The sequence below is a fragment of the Halyomorpha halys genome, unplaced genomic scaffold (assembly GCF_000696795.3).
Source record: "Halyomorpha halys isolate HHAL.00 unplaced genomic scaffold, Hhal_1.1 Scaffold100.1, whole genome shotgun sequence".
NCBI classification, from domain to species: Eukaryota; Metazoa; Arthropoda; class Insecta; order Hemiptera; family Pentatomidae; genus Halyomorpha; species Halyomorpha halys.
Genome location: NW_027112088.1, coordinates 604,214 through 624,446, shown reverse-complemented (window position 1 = coordinate 624,446; position 20,233 = coordinate 604,214). Strand labels below are relative to the sequence as shown.

The window sequence follows — 20,233 nt, the reverse complement described above, 5'->3', positions numbered from 1 at the left end:
AGTCTTGTGTGAGGATTCCAGGTTAGTCGTTTGTCAAGATGTAGTCCAAGGTAGCGGATCTGTTCAACAGGGGTAAGGGCAACATTATTGAAGTATACTGTGGGGCAGTCAGTAGGTTACGACGTAGGGTAAAGGTAATTTGATGGGATTTGTTGGAATTTATTTTAATCCTCCAATTACGACACCATTCTTCGAGGGCTGTGATATGGGATTGAAGAGATAAAGTAACTTAAATTTTGTTTATTGAAATAATTAACCATTGTGCATTGCTAACAGTAATTAAAATGTGTAAATATGAACTATGAAAGAATTTGATAATTAAAGGATAAACGTGGAGATATAGAGATAGTATTTTGTAGACTGGATAATCGGAGACAGTGGAGTGTGATCGATCTCTCCCGATTCCAGTCATATTTGTATATACATGGCTTTGTTATATCTTGGCGTGAAGAAATTTGAGAAACCATGGAATACGAATTTGTATAGCAATAGAAAAAAGCAAAAACTATTGTTTGAAATTTTCGTTGCGTGATGCGCGAACCGCAACATATTTTTTCTTCGTTCCTCCTTGGTTTTAAATATTGACCATCCAGTCTTTAATTCGACAAGGACATAGTTAATGTTAAAATGGCGTTCAAAACCAGGGCGAGTTCCAAGTCTCTTTTAGAATTCTGATTGGTCTTTTTTAACTGGGGAGATGGATAGAATATTTATTGCACAACAAAGGCCGTTGTCCCCTTTATAGGTACCAGCAGCCTCAGGAGTGAGAGTGTGGATTACCGTACGCATGAGGAATAATTAAGTATTCGCGATATTATAATTATGACGCATTAAACATTTCCATAACTAAGAGTGTATCGTTTACGCTCAGCTGATGTGAACATATAATATAATTACCAGTGAATCGGCTTTCTCGACTCACCGGTAATGGTTTTAGGTTCATATCAACATTAATGTGTATATAATCCTCATATATACACTCTCGGTGTAAAAAGTTTAAAACCAACACAATTTTTTGAGGGATTTCTTTATATTTTGGAATATGTAAAACAAAATTAAAGTAATTTTTCAAATAAAATTTTACTACAACACAAGTACACACAATGATACAATATTTTTAAATTAATCTAGCCTTTTGGTTTAATATTATTTAAAAGTTATTTTCAGGTTACAAAAATTATAATTTACCAGCATTTCGGCTGAACTGTGAATCAAAATTGTCTGTATAGATGGAGACATGTGTAACGAACCATACTCCGATAAATGTTGTTCACTATTCTTCTCTGCTTAGGCATCAACATTTTTTACGTCTAAACAAAACTCACAAGATAACGTTGTCAAAATATTCGGAATCGATCGGGTTTTCTAAATGTTTGACATACTCGACTTACCTTCTTCATTAATCTTCGTCAACAACGATTTTTGGAGCGCCATCATTCCCCGCACCACTACATCTCTCTTGAGGGCCTTGAAGTTCAGCCATTATAAAAAAAGAAGAGGTAAATGTTTTTCGCCTCAACAACTCGGCGTAGTAAAAAAAAAAAAATACGTTTTATCATGGCGCGATTATATATTTTTTTATCATAAGAATATTAGAAAGCAAAATATACTAAATTAAAAGTCCAGATTTTTTCCGGACTTCAGAATGTTGTCTTTTCTAAGTAATTGGTTTATTCAATTCAGTTCACCTGCCCATAAGATGCCAACAAACTGAAGTAATAATAATAATTAATACTAATATTTATGGGCTTAAACAATATGTTTAATTCACATACTCCCTTGGGAATCTAACATAATAGGAAAGAGATTGCAAAAACAGAATAGAAGGACTTCTACTCACTGAAACATTTTTCTTGATGGGAGAAAGCGAATATTTTTGATCTAGAACAAAAACTGTTTGCCAGTTTAGAAAATTTTAGTTCACGCTTCCAGTATGCAGGTACATAACAGATCCTCTACAAATCTAAAATTGAAATGTGAAGTCTGAAAAACAATTTTGCAATTTTAACTACCTTCCTGGTTACGGATAGGGAGAGGGGGTGGTTATCTACAGGTTACCACCCTATTCTAATCGTAGTGGGGACGTGGTACACTACAGAAACAGAAATGTTAGTTAGTCCCCAGGCCGGATTCGAGCCGGTGCCGCTGCAGTTTTGAGCCAGTCAATGTTGGCAAATTACCTCGCTAAGCCTTGTTAGGCCTTAGCTATGTTTCCTGAATAGAAAATTAAATCTAGTTTGGTTTTCCTTTTTGGAGATGTTTATTTCCAATGACACTGGTGTGGAATCATCGTTTCCTCATTGAATATCAACATTTTCGTTCTAACTTGTTTATGGATATTACGTTTATATATTTTACTTTTATTCCTTATAATATTCTGCTTACTTAAAATGTGATTAGTTTGAATGGTATACAAATTACCTCTTATATATATTAAATATTAAATTAACTAACCATCGTAACCTTCTAGTTTCTAATTTGTTTCTTCTTCTACACCTGACAATCCTCCGAGATGCCTGAAAAGAAGATGGCCTCGAGACCTTCTAGTGTAGAAATATGATTATAGTCCTATTATATATAACGTTTAGTTTCTCTACATGCCTGTATCACTCCATTTTGAGCATACATAAAATTTATTTAATGTGTTTTATTTAAATAGTGTTGTAAATTGCAATACATAAATACAAAAAAAATTAAATATTTATAAGGCGTGGGGGCAGTGTATTTTGCAAAAGTCATAATTAGAAGATTACTACTTAGCAATAAATTATTAGTTGATTTTAACTGTTTTTAACTGTCAATTAGATTCCAAAATGCTAACTGCAAAAGTAGTAATTGCCCATTGAAAAATTCATCAAACAGTTTAATCTTGATTAAAAAAGTAACAACTAACCTATCAGCATAATGTTTTAACAAAAGTAATGCCTGTTAATTTTAACCTTTATTTCCCGTTATCGCTTTCACAATGGTTATAAAAAAAATTGCCAAATCACCAAACTGCACTCCGCTTTCCCCGTTAGATTTGTTCTGCATTTCAAAGAGATAACATTAAGCTATTCATTATAACATATCGATAAGGATCATCGATTAAATGATGACCAACTAATATAATATCGATTATATCAAGTTATCAATGCTCTAATCGATTATTCACATTCTATTTTGAAAGTTTAAAGTTCCTCCCTTGTACAGAATAATGCTAATTATTTTTCAGTAAAAGATAGATTTTGTCATGTTTAGTACCCATTAAAAAAAATAAAATAAAACTCTCTCCAACTTTTAAGTTTAAATCCTCGCTTCCAAAACTCAAAACACTTACATTACAAAACTTTTGCTTAAGGACTTTTTTTGGCTGTATATCTGTTGAAAGATTAGGGACTTTTTTTTATTGCATACCTGTCGCAAGATTTGGCTTTTTAAGAAGTTGCTTTTGTTTTTCCACGGCAGTATCTTTTTTTGTAGGTGTATGGTGCAATATATAAATTGATACTTATGTAACTAGAAAAATTTATACTTTGGAAAATTTATTAATGTATTATTTGTGTACAAAAAGTATATTTTATTTATTATGAGCCAAATAATCCTTTCATGATTTGTTTATTGCATAGTATATTGTAATATTTAGAAATAAAATGCAGCAAATATCATATATTATCAAATATTAAGTAGCTATTATTTTAATAAGAATCAAGTTATACCAAAAAGATAATACGAGTATAATAAAGAGTATGAAAACATATTATATTATTTCTTTATCAAAAATCAAAGCTCCAAAAAATAGGCTTTTTTTATACCAAGTTTTTTTTTTTTTTTTTAGTAGACCATTGTTATTTAGATTAAGCCTGTGAATTATTAGACTAGGTTACTGTTTTTCTAGGTGATCAACTATCTGGTTACTATGCCATTTTTATATTTCGTTTCATTTGTAGTTTTAATCTTGTTTTAGCGTTGTAATGTTTAATAGGTTATATGAGTGGTTCATGATTGTGAACATGAAGTGATATAAATTTTCATATTACATCATTAAATGAAAATATTATTATTTATATCAGTATTTACAATATATATCTTTTAACATTTTATTGTATTGAAGTATCTACCTTTCTTTTGTGTATCATATTTTGGTACATTATATTCTATTTTTTCTGGTATGGTGTGTTTGTTATTTTTTTTTTTTTTTATACCATGATTTATATTTTATGTTATAATGAGTTTTATATTTTTGTTTATAATTGATTTTATTTTAATACATTGATTATTTTGAATCTTTTAGAGCTACCTCTCTGTAATTTTTTTATTTATTTTTTTTTAATTATTTATTTATTGTAATTTACAACTGTACAAAATAATACAATAGGTAAATATGTAGTATGTTTCATATACACTTGAAAATCTTGGGAAGGAACCACCCATTGGTGGTACTTCAAACATTAATTTAAACTAGAAGATCCCGTGGCCATCTTCTTTTCAGACGCCTCGGAGGATTGTCAGGGATTGTTAAGGATGAAAGATTAAGAATTAATGGGTTAGGATGGTTAAGGAGTTTGGAATAAAAAGACGCATATCTGTTTTGGGTCAAATCTGCAACGAATGGGATGTTAAGGTCTTTATGAATGAGTTTATTTGTGACGTAATAAGGAGCATCAAGGATTTTACGTAGGATATTTTTTTATTTAAACAAATTTTTTTTACGAGAGATATTTAATAATGTACATTCCTCTATTTTATGTTAAATAGTTAATGGAAAATGACAGGTTTCACACTTTGGTGGGTCCTCTTCTGTAATTAGTGAATTATTAGAAAATTTGTAGTACGCTTTGAAAATATGGCATTGGTAGCTAACTCAAGACCACTGCCATTTTTATTGTCCTGTAAGAAAATATCAAGAAGTTTTTCGTCATAGGTAATATATTTTCTTTATCAGGGAGCTCTTTAACGATTTTTTTTTTATGTTTGGGTCACTAGGGTAAAAAAAAAAATTGAAAATATAAAATGTTCTTGATCTAGTACCAAAGTATTGTAGCGTGCTGTTTGCATACAGACGAAAAACCAAGTTATATGCTAGCGAACCGACCATCTTAAAATAATTCACTCACTGGAACTGGAACTGGAAACTCCAATTACGAATTAAAAAAATCAGCTCATGGCCGAACACAGCACTCACGCAGTAAGTAACATGAAACCTTTATATAACCAGCTCGCCTTGTCACAAAAAGAAATCGAAAACTCCTGAGAGAATATTTGTTGCATTACGTAAAAAAGAATTAACTGGTAATTAATACAACTGCAATTAGTCTGGAGTTCATTTCAATTCACATTCCTGTTATATTTCTAAATCAATTTTTGCGATGTTTGAATCCCTCTGCTGCCATATCGCTGTTTTGGTTCGTAGTGATACCTCTGACAAAAAAAAAAGTTTTGACATTATTTTGTATTGGACTACCTTCAAAGATGGTACCGTACTTATTTCTTATTCTGCGGTAAAATCTTTGGAATACGTCATATCCAAAATTAAAAAAAACCAACTATCAAACCAAAGGATCAATTTATTTGCCTTCAAATAATGTGCTGGGCTTACGCTATTCGCTAATAATTCTATCCCGTTTTTTCATTTTTCTTGAGTTTTTATATTTCTATATTTTTTTTTATCGTTCCAACATTTTATTTTTTTTTATTTTATTTATTTGTTGATATTTACAACTGTATAAAAAAAAATACAACCAGTAAATTTGATCATAATGACATAATGATATGATACAGGATGTAGAGAAACTACCCAGTAGTAGAACTCTAAAAACAGTTTACAATATAAGCTCACGAGGCCATCTTCCTTTCAGGCGCCTTGGAGGATTGCCAGGAATGGAAGAGGAAGCAAGGTTAGAAATGAGTGGGTTGGGGTGGTTAGGGAGTTTATTATGGAAGGAAAAATATCGTTCCAACATTTAAAAAAAAATGTTTAAAAAAAATCAAAAATTGGTGAAAATTAGGTTCTCCCACAAAATAACATACACGCTCAAGGATACCACGCAAAATTGATTATACATTCAATGTCAACCAGTGCCGAGAAAAACGTAATTACAATTTATAGACATTAACTGTAATTTAATATTGCAGAAATAAAATTACAAGTAATTTCAACTACTTGATGAGCTACAACAAGGAGAGCCAAAGTAATTGCATACAATATGCGTTTCAATTGTATATATGTAATTTTAGATTTAAATTTTTTTCATAATGAAAGATAACCTTCAGGGAGGTAATTATTCTCCTAATAATGTATAATTGTTAATAGTAAAAAAATGTTTTTTATCAATTAAATGACAATAATATTATTAAATATTAGCAATAATGACAAAACAGGAGATAATTATACGTTATATATAAAATATTTTAATCAGGTAAATAGTTTTGATGTATATATGATATATTAGTAGTGTTGTAAGCGCATGTTATAGGTTTTTGTTGAATTTAGTTTTATAGCAACCTGAAGATGGGAGATATTTCCCGAAACGTTGTTGATTATATGAAATAAATTATTGCAGTTCAAAAAGGTAGAATTGTGTCATTCACCAAATTCAGTTTAATTCCAAGAGACTCTTCAAGTAAAAGATCATTAAGTTAAAAAAAAAATTTTCTTACCAGAGATGTAGACTTATTTTTTATACTTAGTATCATATCATTTAATAAACTTCAAAACCGCAAAAGCAGATTAATGGTGCTACGCTTAAGCGAAAAAAAAAAATAGAAAGTGCATTTATGAACGCAGAAAAAAAATATTATGCAGTTGCAAGTCAAAACCTGTTGGGGCAGTTGCCTTTCTATTCTAGTTTCTATCGAACTTCTAGTTGACTACTTTGATATTCCTCCATCCATTTTATGAGAAATCTGTTTTATTTAATCTATTTTTGTTAATCATTATTCAATATTAAATTAATTAATTTCAATGGATTTCATTGACAATTCAAAAAAATAATCACAACTAACCTATTTTAATGTAAAATTTCTTAATTTTAGTATGACGTAATGAAATTATGAGCTATATTTTGAGTTTCTAAAAATTTCGACATAAAAAATTAAAGACCTACATGGATCATTCTACCAATTTTTTTTTTTTTTGGAATCATACGAAGAGCTTATTAATTATGAAAAATATATTCATTATAAAACCGGAGACAGGATTTTACACAGTCAAAATTGATCAATAATTAGTTTTCTAATTCATAATAATATTTTCATAGTAATATTCATAGTAACAATATTTCATAATAATATTTCATAGTAATATTTCTTAACATAGCTCATTATTGAGTTGTTACAAATCATTAAAAACGTGTTTGATTCATTGCCACCTGCCCATGTCAAATAATCTTCAAAATAATACCATAACAGTTTCCTATTAAAAGTTTATAAAATGGCTACTTACTTACAAAAATATATAATTTCAATGCACCAACTGTTCTTGGCTTGTAATGAAAACAATTTTTAATAATTAGTGACAAATCAATAATGAGGTGCGTTAAGAAATATTAGTTTTAGGTGTGAGGGAATAATATGAAAACAATTTCAAGGTGGTTGTCTCCTTGATGGCCTAAGGGCCGAAACGTTGGAGTATGAAATAAACTTAGATGAGAGTAAAGGAATAGTTTGAAGTTGTGTTGTTATTGATCAATAAGTTTTACATTACATCTTTAGAAATTTAATATTACTGGTGATAAATGCGTGCAAAGAGGAAATAAATAAATAAGGGCCAATAGGTATGTATACTAGCTGATGTCAAAGTTGATAACATCACTTTAAAAAAAGTATAAGAGAAAACATCGCTTCTAAAAAAAAGTACAAATTCATTTCTGAAAACAGTATTAATGAAAAGAACACTTATGGAAGCAGTATAAATGGCCATTTTTTCCTGCAAAAATAATTTATTACTACATAATAAAAATAATTCTTGACGTTAACAATTAAGTCCAGATAGAAAAATAGCTGGAACCTTCATTAAAAAAATATGTTCAGGTCTATACAAGTCGAATATTCAAAAGAACCTTTTTCATGGAATAACCCATGAAAATAAACCATCTATATTATAAATGAAAGTTAAAAAAATTGTACCCAGCTGTGCACTCACATGCCACTGTCATGACTTCACACATTTTGACTACCCAAACATTTTAATTATAGGTGTGAATTATGCTCATGAAAAACTTCCTATTATATATAGATGGTTGATTGGTCCTAAGTGAATTTGAAGGAGACTGTCAGGAAGAAAAAAAAATGTTTTTAAATATTTATTGATTACTGACGTTTCGACCCACAATATAAAGAGAGTAAAAATTATGAATTCCACAATATTATTAATTTATCACTTCATCATTAATAATCGTATATTTTATTATGTATCCTTAGTTAATTAATCAACTAATTATTTATTTATTAGTTAATAGATCTGTTTCTTCTTCTTCTTTTTCTTCCTCCTCAGTGCCTCTCAGCGTGGAGGTGCCTCAATCTAAGCTTCAATAGATCTATTTAATAATATTTTTCTGTTTAATCATTATTCATTACTCATTTTAATGTTATTAAATAAAAAAAATATTTTTCTTTAATGTCCTTACTAGTTTATTTAGGTTTCATCAAGCGTAAATGTATAAACTGTTTATATAGAACTCTTCTTAAACCTCCACATTTAATTAATGTCACTATTTTACTCTTTTTTGTATCTTTTGATTTTAGCTCGGATGAATACTTATATTGAACAAAATGTCCGTAATCTATAGTTCTGAACTACTTTGTTATTTTTGATCGCAGCCATGACCGCCCCCTTCTAAAACAATTCGTGTATACGAATACATACAAAGGTTTGTTTTCATAAAAAAGTGAATAAATAAAAAAAACTTTGTAAACGTTAGTTTGTAAATAAAAGAGGGGAGAGGATGAGAAAAAAAATGTAAAAACAATTTTAATAAATTGTATTTTCTTAATTACTGTTGTTTATAAAAAATATAATTTTATTTATTTCAATCCGATAACTAAGATTGTTTTATAATGGCTTAAACAACTGAGCTGGCTGATGGTCAAACCACTTCTGCAGGCAGAACTCAGGACAGAGTGGCCAGAAAGGCGGCGGCCGCCGGTTCGCTCGGCAGGCACTGACCGAAGGCCTCCAAGAAGAGCGGTTCTTGTAGCACGGCCTGCCTGAAGTCGTTGAATGATACCTTACCGTCCTTATCCTGATCTAACTTCCTCAGGACCAGTTCCACAAGGTCCTTCACGCCTTCTTCGGGGTCTTCTTCTTGAGGCTGCTTCACCAAACTGTTCCTGCAGAATTACAACAAAAACATCACTTAGAAATACTATAAGGTATTTATTATAGTTGCTCTTACTTATATTTGGAATAATTGTTAAGGGCAAGTATTGCGATCGTGAAAAATTTTGAATTGAATTGTTGAACAAGAACACATGTATTGAGGTCTCCTAAGACCAGATAACCAAGTCTTACAAAATGCGATTTTCATACGAAACGGAAATTAACTGTTATGGGTAGGTGTATGTTTCAAGTTTTCCATTTAAACCAAACAACCAAAAGTACCACTTAACATCATTGGTTTTACATTTCAGGTCTCCGGTATCCCTGATTATAGCATTCTCCCATCTCAGTGCTTCTTCCTCTTGTCCCGTGGAGCCTCCCGTTGACTAAAATTGGTGGAATACCATCTTCCGCCTTTCTTACAAATTGTCCAGTCCAAAACAAAGCTCGGTGTTTTCTATTACATCTGTATCCCCTTTCTCCAATTCTCAACAAGGTGGCGAATGATCTCATTATCTTTTATCCTTGTGAAGGTCCAGATCTCCGATCCATAAATAAGAAGAGGTCTGATGATGGTCTGAGTAGGAGATATTTCGTACGAGAGATAGCCTAACTTCTCAACTTTTTGCTGATACAAAAATAAGACCTGTTGGCCTAGTCGCGAGGTAAATCTTGTTTCCACAAATTATAACTGATAGGTTAAGTGATCCATATTCTTGAGTTTATGCTGAACGAATTTTATTGGTTCTCAAAGATCCAATGCCTCAACACATGTGCTTAGCCTTCTCCTCATTGACGCTCATTTCCATAGCATCTGTTGTTTTTGCCAACTTTATAGATTTTTTCTACAACAAATCGAAGGACTCCACAACTAGTCTTATGAATAATTCATCATCATTTAAATAATTTTGCTTATAATCGTTTCGCTGCTACTCGAGTCTCGGATAATTTATTGAATTGATCTTATACTTGAACCAGCAAGAGCCAATATAGAAAAAGTTTCTCTTAGTTAAAATGTTTTTACAAACGAAATTAGCCTGAAACTCAGCTTTCTACGAACAGACCGCAGATAAAGATGGCTTCTATCTTATATCATTTATTACTTCAATAATGGAATATTTAGTTTAATTATTCTCTACATGAGACAAATTCACTATTCACATTCTAGTATTATAGTGATTGCTTACACATGCGTTTAATGTGTCCACATTTCAATTTAAGTATCTTCATGCAGCAGTAAATCGTTACTGGCACAAAAAATTGGAATGCAGTTTCACAACTCATTATTCTACAATCAATCAATTTTGAAATAGGAAGAAAAAGTGTTTTCTATTTGTAGGATAAATCAATTATGAGAATTTATGAATATTCAACTTGAGGGAACGACTTGAAACAAGACTGTCGCTACTTTAAAGGCCACTAGCACGAAACCCGAACCAGGCAAAAGCAATAAGTTTAAATATGGGATCATTACGGTTTATTTAAGTCTATGACGTAATTAATTTTAAAACTATGCCTTTATGATTAATTTCAATACAGATATTATTACTGATATTTAATTTCTCATTCATAATTGAAAAATAAATGAAAAGTTTAGAAAAATCACTATGATTGAGGCAGCAGGTGGAAAAAGTGCATATCCTCTATAAAAATGTGAAATTTATATCATATTCCATAATATATATCACAAGCGAATACAACACATGATGTTAGGTTGGTAGTCAGTTTTATATCGTAAAAAATGGCCAAGAAGAATGGCCGTCTGTAAGCTACTTCCCATAGAACAACCAATATAACAAAAAAAAATTATTTTGTTTCCTCTCGATTCACCTTGGCCAAATATACATTGATAAATATTTGCTTCCAATGTCTGCCTGCACATCTCATTTGATATACCATTCGCCCAGGCTGGGCATGAGTGTGGCACAACTTTTAAAGGTTTATTACCCAATATTTATAGAAAATTTGTTAAAACTTCAACTGTTTAGAACGGTGCAACTGATTTTAGAAAAAAATGTTGCGACCTTATCTTATTAATCAGTCAACGATTTATTAATGCTGCATTTTTATATTAGGAAGACATTTATGCTTTGTGAGTAGCCTAGTTGGGTGTCAAGAACTCTAAAAATATAATTTCCGAACGCTCTTTTCTAACTACCACCTCAATTATTATTGAAGATATTTAAAATATTTCAGATTTATTGTTTAGACATTCATCACATTTGTTAGGATTCCAAGAAAGGCAGAAATTACCTAAGGAGCGTGAACATCTCCTCGCGGACAATGAACCCATCGCTGTTGAGGTCGTAGACCGCGAAGGTGTACGCTGTCTTTTCTTCCAGGGTGCCCTTGAGGAAGACGGAAGTCCCGAGCAGCCATTCCTCCTTCTGGACGAGTCCGTCCGATCCGGCGTCGAAGACACTGAAGATCCGGTCCATGAGGATGTCTTCAGTACTGACGTCGAAGGTGCTGTGGAGGAGGTCTCGGAATACGACGCGTTCGATCCCTTCCTTTTTCTATTATTGAACAGAAACTATTGTATTTGTTATCATGAAAGAATTAATTACTTTTCTTAAATTTGTATACTCATCAAAAACGATAAGGAATCAAAATTGTCATTCCTACAAACAAGGGCGTACCCAGAATCAAAACTGGGCCAGCCATAGTCAATCAGGTAGTGACATTTCAGCACGGAAAAGGCGAATGCAACCAATATTTTTAGAATATTATACATAATTATAGCAGTGCTTTATTAGTTATTACAATTACCCATTTGCTTAAAAAAAATAAATAAAATAAAATAATTTTTTTCTAGATTTGGTCATCTGTCCTTCTGTCCATGTTTTTATACGCCTAATTATGTGATAGTGCAATATACTTCTTAGTAATCTAAACCTGTTACATTTACCTAAAAAAAAAAAATGTGGTATTCATTTGTACTACAGTAAATAAAATAATGAATGTATCAAAATTTTAATAATGATCATGAGTTCCCTCCCTATAGATTAAAAAATTTATTTAGTATTACAATACTACTACTTTTTATTTATTGATAGATATTACAATCTGCCACAGTTGAGGGCAATAGGTAATAGTGATGAGTGATCTCATACATACTAAAATAAAATAAATTAAATAAATGAATAAAAAAAAAAAACTCTCTTCAAATATATACAAACAGAAGGATAAAGAAAATGAACATAATCAAAATATGTGCATGTAAAAATAAATAAATAAAATAAAATAAACTCTAGTCACATTTACACTCTAATATACAATATTTACACAATCGACCCGAGGATCCCTGAGCCCACTCTATCCCCACGTGTGAGGGGTAGAGCAGAGCTCAAAAGATCCCAGCGCATCCCTCTCGCCGTATCACTGGTAGTGAGTCAGTGAAGGCTGAGCAAGTCTTATAGATTAAGGCAGAAAATATTAGTTTTAGAATAATAATAATAATTAGAATAGAACAGCCATTTCCTAAGCCAATTCTAGCAGGAAAATTATATTATTATATATACTATATCTTATATTTTAATAGGAGGCAACGGAATAACGGGAGCACACTCAACCATAACAGAACTCCCCGAATTGTCAAGCTCCGACTCTCCTATTACAATATAAAAATTGTAAATAAATGTACCCAGTTTTTTTATACTAACCTGAAACCTGGGCGATATCGGTGGTGACTGAGTTGGATTGCTAGATGCAGTGTCACCAACTAACCTGTCATATATCAGATTCATCGCCTCAATTTCCTGCCTGTACAAATACTTTTCATATAAAAATACTGAACAAAGGAGATTGTTGTGACATATATTTTAGCAAACAGTCATGTATTTTATATTTATAAAAAAATATTGTTTGAATATTGGACATTTCATTATGTCTGAGCGATATATATTAAAACAATTTCACAAAAAATATTCTACGTCAATCTGACTGAAGAAGAGAATGATCTTGCATTTTTTTTATGGAAGGCATACAGTACTTTCCAGAATATCGTTCTACTTTCTTTTTTTTTCGGATTTGTCTCAGGTAAAATAGGGGTCCATATTCAATATTAGAGGAAATTTTCCATCAAATACGGAGCTTTATAGTTAATTTTCATTTTTTTGGTGGTATACTCATTTCTACCTGATGGTAAACTAAATACAATTTATATTAAAAATTAAACGATTATTTTTAATATAAATTTTATTTGTACATATTGTAACACATTTTGGGAAATGAAAATCCAACATTTGTTCAATGGGAATTTTTAACTGAAGGTTGAGAAGGAAAACGGAAGATATAAGATTCAACATAGTTTATTAGCTGAAGCAAATAGTACTCGGTATATATGATTGGGCACATATCCTAATTATTTTAACTTTAACATGAAACAAAAAGATATGTTCTGATTTCTATGCTTTATTATAATATTTTTATGTTGTTGTGATACTGTTTACTATGCACGTTTATTTCTTTTTGACATATGTATATATTTTCTTTTTTTTTTTTTAATATTTATTTATTGTTATTTACATTTACTGTACATTATAATACATTTAGTAAATCTGATCTTTGTTAAATTGGAGTGTTACAGGCGTGTAGAAAAACTACCCATTGGTAGCACTCTAATGACATTTTACATTACCTGGTCTCGTGGCCATCTTCTTTTCAGGGCCTCGGAGGATTGTCAGGAATGGAAAAGGAAGCAAGATTAGAAACTAGGGGGTTTGAGTGGTTAAAGAGTTTATAATGGAAGGAGTGATATCTGGTTCGGACTAGATCGGTTACAAAGGGAACATTAAGGTCTTTATGTATGATTTTATTTGTGACAAAGTAAGGAGCATTGAGGATTTTACGAAGGATTTTGGATTGTAAGGATTGAATACGAGAGGAATTCGAAGGTTTAGTGGAGCCCCAAAGCTCAACGCCGTATGTCCAGATAGACCTTATAATTGTCATATAAATCAGTCTTTTGTAATGGATTGGAAGTTTAGACCGTTTGTCTAGTAAGTGCTGTAATAGTTGAAATCGACGTGCAGTTTCCTGTCTTTTCAGTCTGGTGTGAGGATTCCAGGTTAATCGCTTGTACAAATGTAGTCCAAGGTAGCGGATCTGTTCGACATAGGTAAGAGTAACATCATTAAATGAAACTGTAGGGCAATCAGTAGGTTTACATATGTATATTAAATTAAAAAAATGTTTTGTTATTAGTAGTTTAATCTTTACTCCCCAAAACTCTCACCATTTTCGTCCAACAACCGAAGTGTTGTGAACACGTTTGTCATTCAAATGCAGTATATCTAAATACATTTGCTGGAGATATATTTTATACTTTATTATTTTGCCAGATATATATTAGAATCTAAATCACAAAAATCTATATATAAATAATGGAAACCTATTAAGGTTTCAATTTGGTTCATTTATCTATTATAAATGATTGGTAAATATTAAATCCCGACCGACTGATGAATATAATCTTTACAAAACGATTCCAGAGAGGTCTCATGCAACCAAGTCACTAAAAACACATCACGAAGAACCCGCCCCACGCGAGGCCTCATTGCTTTATTCCAAGCACGTCAACTTAATATTCTTCATAACCAAAGAAAAATTGCTTTCATATTATTCAGGAAGTTTAGTATTTTTAACCACAAATAGGAAAGAAAATCTAGTTCTCTAGTGTCATGGACATTTTCCAATAGTTAAAATACTTGGTGGTGAAAACTTTTATATAAAATTGTGTTTTATTTAATTGACGATATTCATAACACGTGCCTTATATTATGCTATGAGAGCATAATTCCCTAGGCCATTTAGCTACTTAAATTGTACAGTAAAAATTCTGTACAACGGATACCCGTGGGGACGATTATTTTGTCCGTTATACAGAGGTTTCCATTAATAATATAAAATGAAATGAAAGGAGTTAATATAAAATGAACTAATAGAATTATTTTGATATCTTCATTTAAGCTGTGATATTTCGTGAGCTACAAAAAAAAAAAGAATGCTATTTTTCGATTTTTATGCTAAGTAAAATAAGAAATATAATAGTACCGGAAGATAAAAAGGCAGTTGTCTCACCCCGATTTTTTATTACTTTAATGAAAATTATTTATAATTACTAACCAAAACTAATGAGTCTGCCAAGTATAGGTCTGGCATGGTATCTTACAAACTATCAACAACATTAGAAAATCTAAAAGAACATTATTTAAAGGAGAGTAAATTTGCTGAAATATTAGCCCTAATAGAGCTATTTACGTCCTATAGTTCTGGAGATATAGCCTTTAAAAAGTAACATTTCACAAAAATGTACTAAAATATCAATAGTTAGTTAATTTATTTTGAGAAATCTATATCTCAGGAACTATGTGACGTACAGATGTCTATTACCTATCAAATTAAAGCTAGTTGAATGTACTGTAGTAGTTTATTACTTTTACCTTCGTAGGAAAAGTAGTTTTCATGATATTTGCTAAAATGAATTGATTTATAGTTGTTCGGACAGTAAGTTTGATTTATGAAAAACTTTATTTCATAAACCTTTGGACGTATAGATGTCTGTCAGCACTCAAATTAAAGCTAGTTAAATTTACTATAAAATGGTTAATAGGTTTATCTTTGTAGGAGAGTAGTTTTTATGATATTTGACAAAATAAACTCACAAAATTTGACATATAATAAATATATATATATACATATAATAAATACATTTTACATATAATTCACAAAGTTGTTCGTATAAAATGTTGGATTTTTCTAAAAATATATCTCTAGATCCATAAGACGCACATATGTCTGCCAACACTCAAAATAAAGGAAATTTAACTTACTATAAAGTAGTTTATTACACTTATTTTCGTAGGTGTAATAGTTTTTATGATATTCACATATGAATATAAATTTGGCAAATGAAAATTTGTTCCAACAACTATAAAGCAATTTATTTTAGCAAATTTCATGAAAAATACTACTTCTTAATTTGAGTGCTAATAGACATCTGTTCGTCACATAGTTCCTGAGAAATAGATTTCTCAAAATAAAGAAACTAACTACTGATATTTCAGTAAGTTCCATGCAACATTTTTATGAAATGTTGCTTTTTAAAAAGCTATATCTCGAGAACTATTGAACGTAAATAGCTCTATTAGGGTTCATATTTTAGCAAATTTACTCTACTTTAAATGATGCTCACTTAGATTTTCTATTATTGTTGGTAGTTGTAATGAAATAGAGCTCATAATAAAAAATTAATGTTTTTTAAGGTTTTGAAACAACTGCCTTTTTTATTCCCCCTACCCGTACTTGGCAGACTCATCAATTTTGACTAGTTATTATACATAGACTTCTAAACCATGTTTCATTATTTTTTTTATAAACAACATAAGAAGATCACGTTTGTTATAAGAAATCAGAGTAAAAGATAATGTCATTTCCGTAGTCGTTTTATTTTTACGTTTTTAGTTATTCACATATTGATATTTTATATAATAATCGATTGGACTGGACTAAAATTTAGATGAAGTATCGTGTCGAAAGAAGTATCGATACTTCGGTGGTATCGCAACGTCTCCGAGTGTTTCCAATAATAACTACCAATTCAGAAATGTAAATAGTGTATAGTCAGATTAAGTTAGAACAAGCTACTGGTCTAGTCGTGTACGGCTCTGTTTAAAATTTAATAACCTAGATTATGATCGATGTGCATCCATATTTACTATACGTTTTGATGCAATGTTGGAACAACCAATTGTGATCTCTTGGGTCATTTTAATGTTCAATTAATTATATATTTGTAACCTTCTGTGTAATGTTCGTGTTGATTTCAGAGAATAAAGTTGTTATCCTTTTCATTTGATTTGTTTATATTTTATTTGAATGATGTTCTGCCCTTATTTTATCTGATCTCCCCTAACAAAGATCGAATAATATCTACTATATATTCTGTACTTTTTAAACATGTATAACTTAGTGATAGTGGTCTACTTAAAGTTATAAAAAATGAGATAAAGCTATATATAATTCCTTAAACATTATAAGAACTTCCTGATGGCTAATTATAAAACAACTGACAACTATACGTGTTAAAAGGGAAAACTTCCTACAGTTTTTTTTTAGGGTTTTAGTTGGACATATAACACTTTTTGAATACAAATTTCTTTTCCACCCTCTCCAATATTACTATGGACCAACATAACTATGGTGTTTGTTTATTGTAATAGTAAATCAAATGTTATTTAACCTTAATATTTAATATTCAATTACTAGATTTCTTAATATTATATTCAATTACTAGATTTCTTAATATTATATTCAATTACTAGATTTCAGAAACTAATTGATATATCTTTACAAATGCTTACAATATCTTAACATTAACAATACACTTAGTAATCGTCAGTAGGTTCCTCAAAAGTTAAATATCAAAGCCAAGGCTCAGATTTAGCTTTGTTCATAATTAGCACCCACGAATCATCACACTTCATAGAAATTAACTATCTCTGAGTCCCTCTCTACACCATGTCAACATAAAGCCATTTACATGATCAACATTATTCAGACGATATTATTTCAAATGATAGTGATATAAATACATACATGGACACTTGTCAATATTATTGCTACAATCCACCCCTCAGACTGGCAATATAATGATGACATTTCTTTAACTACTCTAAATAACAAATTTAGAGTCCCCAGTGGCACATAGTACTAACTAAATCGCCTGAATTGGTTCCAGTTCACAATACTGCAAAGCATTAATGCTATACGGGCTTAGAGAAAATGTTCTGTACAAACTCAGGCTGAATACATTTAGTACTCATAGCTGAATAGATAATGAATCTTGAACTCTTCCTTTTTATTTATAAAAATAGAAATATAACAATTAAATAAAAAATAACAAAAATTAGAAAGGCAATGGAAACACGTCTGCCGGAAGCGGATTCTTAACAATAATGTTTATTTAAAAAAAAAAAAACAGAAGACATAATTTTATGCATATGTTAAATTTGCAAAAATACCAAGAACCAAAACCTACAACAACAAAAATCATTATAGCAACTAAATCATTTTTTTTTTTAACTCTGCACTTGAAATAAAAGTTAAATTACCACAAACAAATACAATAACAATCAATAAACATATATATAATTTCATAAAGGAAATATTTAACTAAGAAAATAATAAATATTAAAAAATAATACATTATAAAAGAAAACAGATTGATGGAAAAACGAAAAAGTTTATAATATTATTTATAAGCTCTCTTCATTACGACTCATTTTTTCATCAACTTTTCGGTGCTTTTCTCCAATCTTCAGGATAAACAGTGTGAGTTAAATTTTTCCTTTTTATAAAATAAATAGCTTTTTTTTTTTGCGTGAAAATTGCTTTAAAACTCTCTAACCACTCAAACCCCCTAGTTTCTAATCTTGCATCCTCTTCAATTCCTGACAATCCTCCGAGGCGTCTGAAAAGAAGATGGCCACGAGACCAGCTAATGTAAAATGTCATTAGAGTGCTACCATTGGGTAGTTTCTCTACACGGCTGTAACACTCCAATTTAACTTAGATCAGATTTACTAAATGTATTATAATGTACAGTTGTAAATAGCAATAAAGAAATATTAAAAAAAAAAAAAAAATTGCTTTTTAAAAATACAAATTATTTTTTATCATATCAGTTATTACACTGTCTTTTTGATTTCTATTCTTAATTCTATATTCCTCTCTTAATTAAAATATTTTATAATGTGCACTTTTTGAAAGTATTTCAGTTTTATTATCACACTGAACAGGCCGGACTCATATCTACACTGACCCTCAACCTATATTTCTTTAATCCCTCCCTTCTTCTACTATTGTTATGTTATTGCCCAGGATTTCCTTTCCTCGTTTATAAACTACATTAATAATTTATTTTTCTAATGTTTATTTCGTTTTTAAAAAATATGTCTGACTATATAAATACTATAAAGACTGTTAATTATTTATTATATTTGCTTAATTTATATTCATGTTTTATGTATCAGTATTCTAATTATCAGTATTTTTTATTTGTGGCACAGATGATGATTCAAATATGTTCCCAACTCTTTGAGTACCTTGTAAAATGGAGGACCTTTTTCCCATCTCTGAGATGCTTGCCTTCGGACTTCATGCCGCTGGATGGGGCACTCTTAGCGAAAAACAAGGATACGCTCTTGAGCAAGGCGGTGACGTTGCGGCTGCCCCGCTCGTATCTGAAACAGAGACCAATCGGTCGGTTCTTCGTACCACTTCGGATCTAGTCGGCTATCTCCGGGCGCTTTGTGGAGTATACCATCTCAGTCAGTTTGATGAAAATAAGTCTAAGAAACAGATTAATTTATCAAATCGAGAAATATTCAAGTATTTATTATAATTTCCTTGATAAGGAATCAAAATTCCCTTGATTGATATTCCACTGAGCTCAGTCGAATGATATGATTCAAGCATGTATTTTTGGAAACAAGGAAGCGGTGTCAACCCTGCATGCCTCCTTCATTAAATACTTCATAACTCCAATGATCTTTAATCTGTTTCTTTTTTAAAATTTATATTTACAATTTTTAAAGACACCTTGAATTCCAATCATCATATTATTAAGTAAGTATTATTTTAATTATACTTATTTTCTTATAAACGTTTTGTGATTTTTATATTCTTGTAGTATTTACATAAGAGTGTTTTATAAATGATTTTCCTCATTGATAATATGAATTAAGAATCTCAAAACAATAAAAAGAATCCCTATATTCCTAAAAATATTCATGTCTAAACATTATGATTGTTAGAATCATTTAGGTTATAATAAATAAATTAATGTGTGCACCGTATACTTAATTAATGAAATTTAAGTGTTAGTATTCATATTAAATGTTGTTCAAAGTGATTATTACCTTGAGCGTTATG

The 20,233-nt window shown here is 30.4% G+C and overlaps 1 protein-coding gene across 1 annotated transcript; it reads right to left on the bottom strand.

Annotated features, from left to right (window-relative positions):
* Positions 1-8,978: 8,978 nt before the first annotated feature.
* On the bottom strand, positions 8,979-19,536 carry LOC106677450 (calaxin). Its single transcript, XM_024364368.2, has 4 exons — positions 19,405-19,536; positions 12,961-13,060; positions 11,552-11,814; positions 8,979-9,309 (listed from the first exon to the last, which is right to left on the bottom strand). Exons 1-4 carry the CDS (start codon positions 19,458-19,460, stop codon positions 9,090-9,092), a joined length of 639 nt encoding a protein of 212 aa, XP_024220136.1. The 5' UTR covers positions 19,461-19,536; the 3' UTR covers positions 8,979-9,089.
* Between the last annotated feature and the right edge of the window lie 697 nt (positions 19,537-20,233).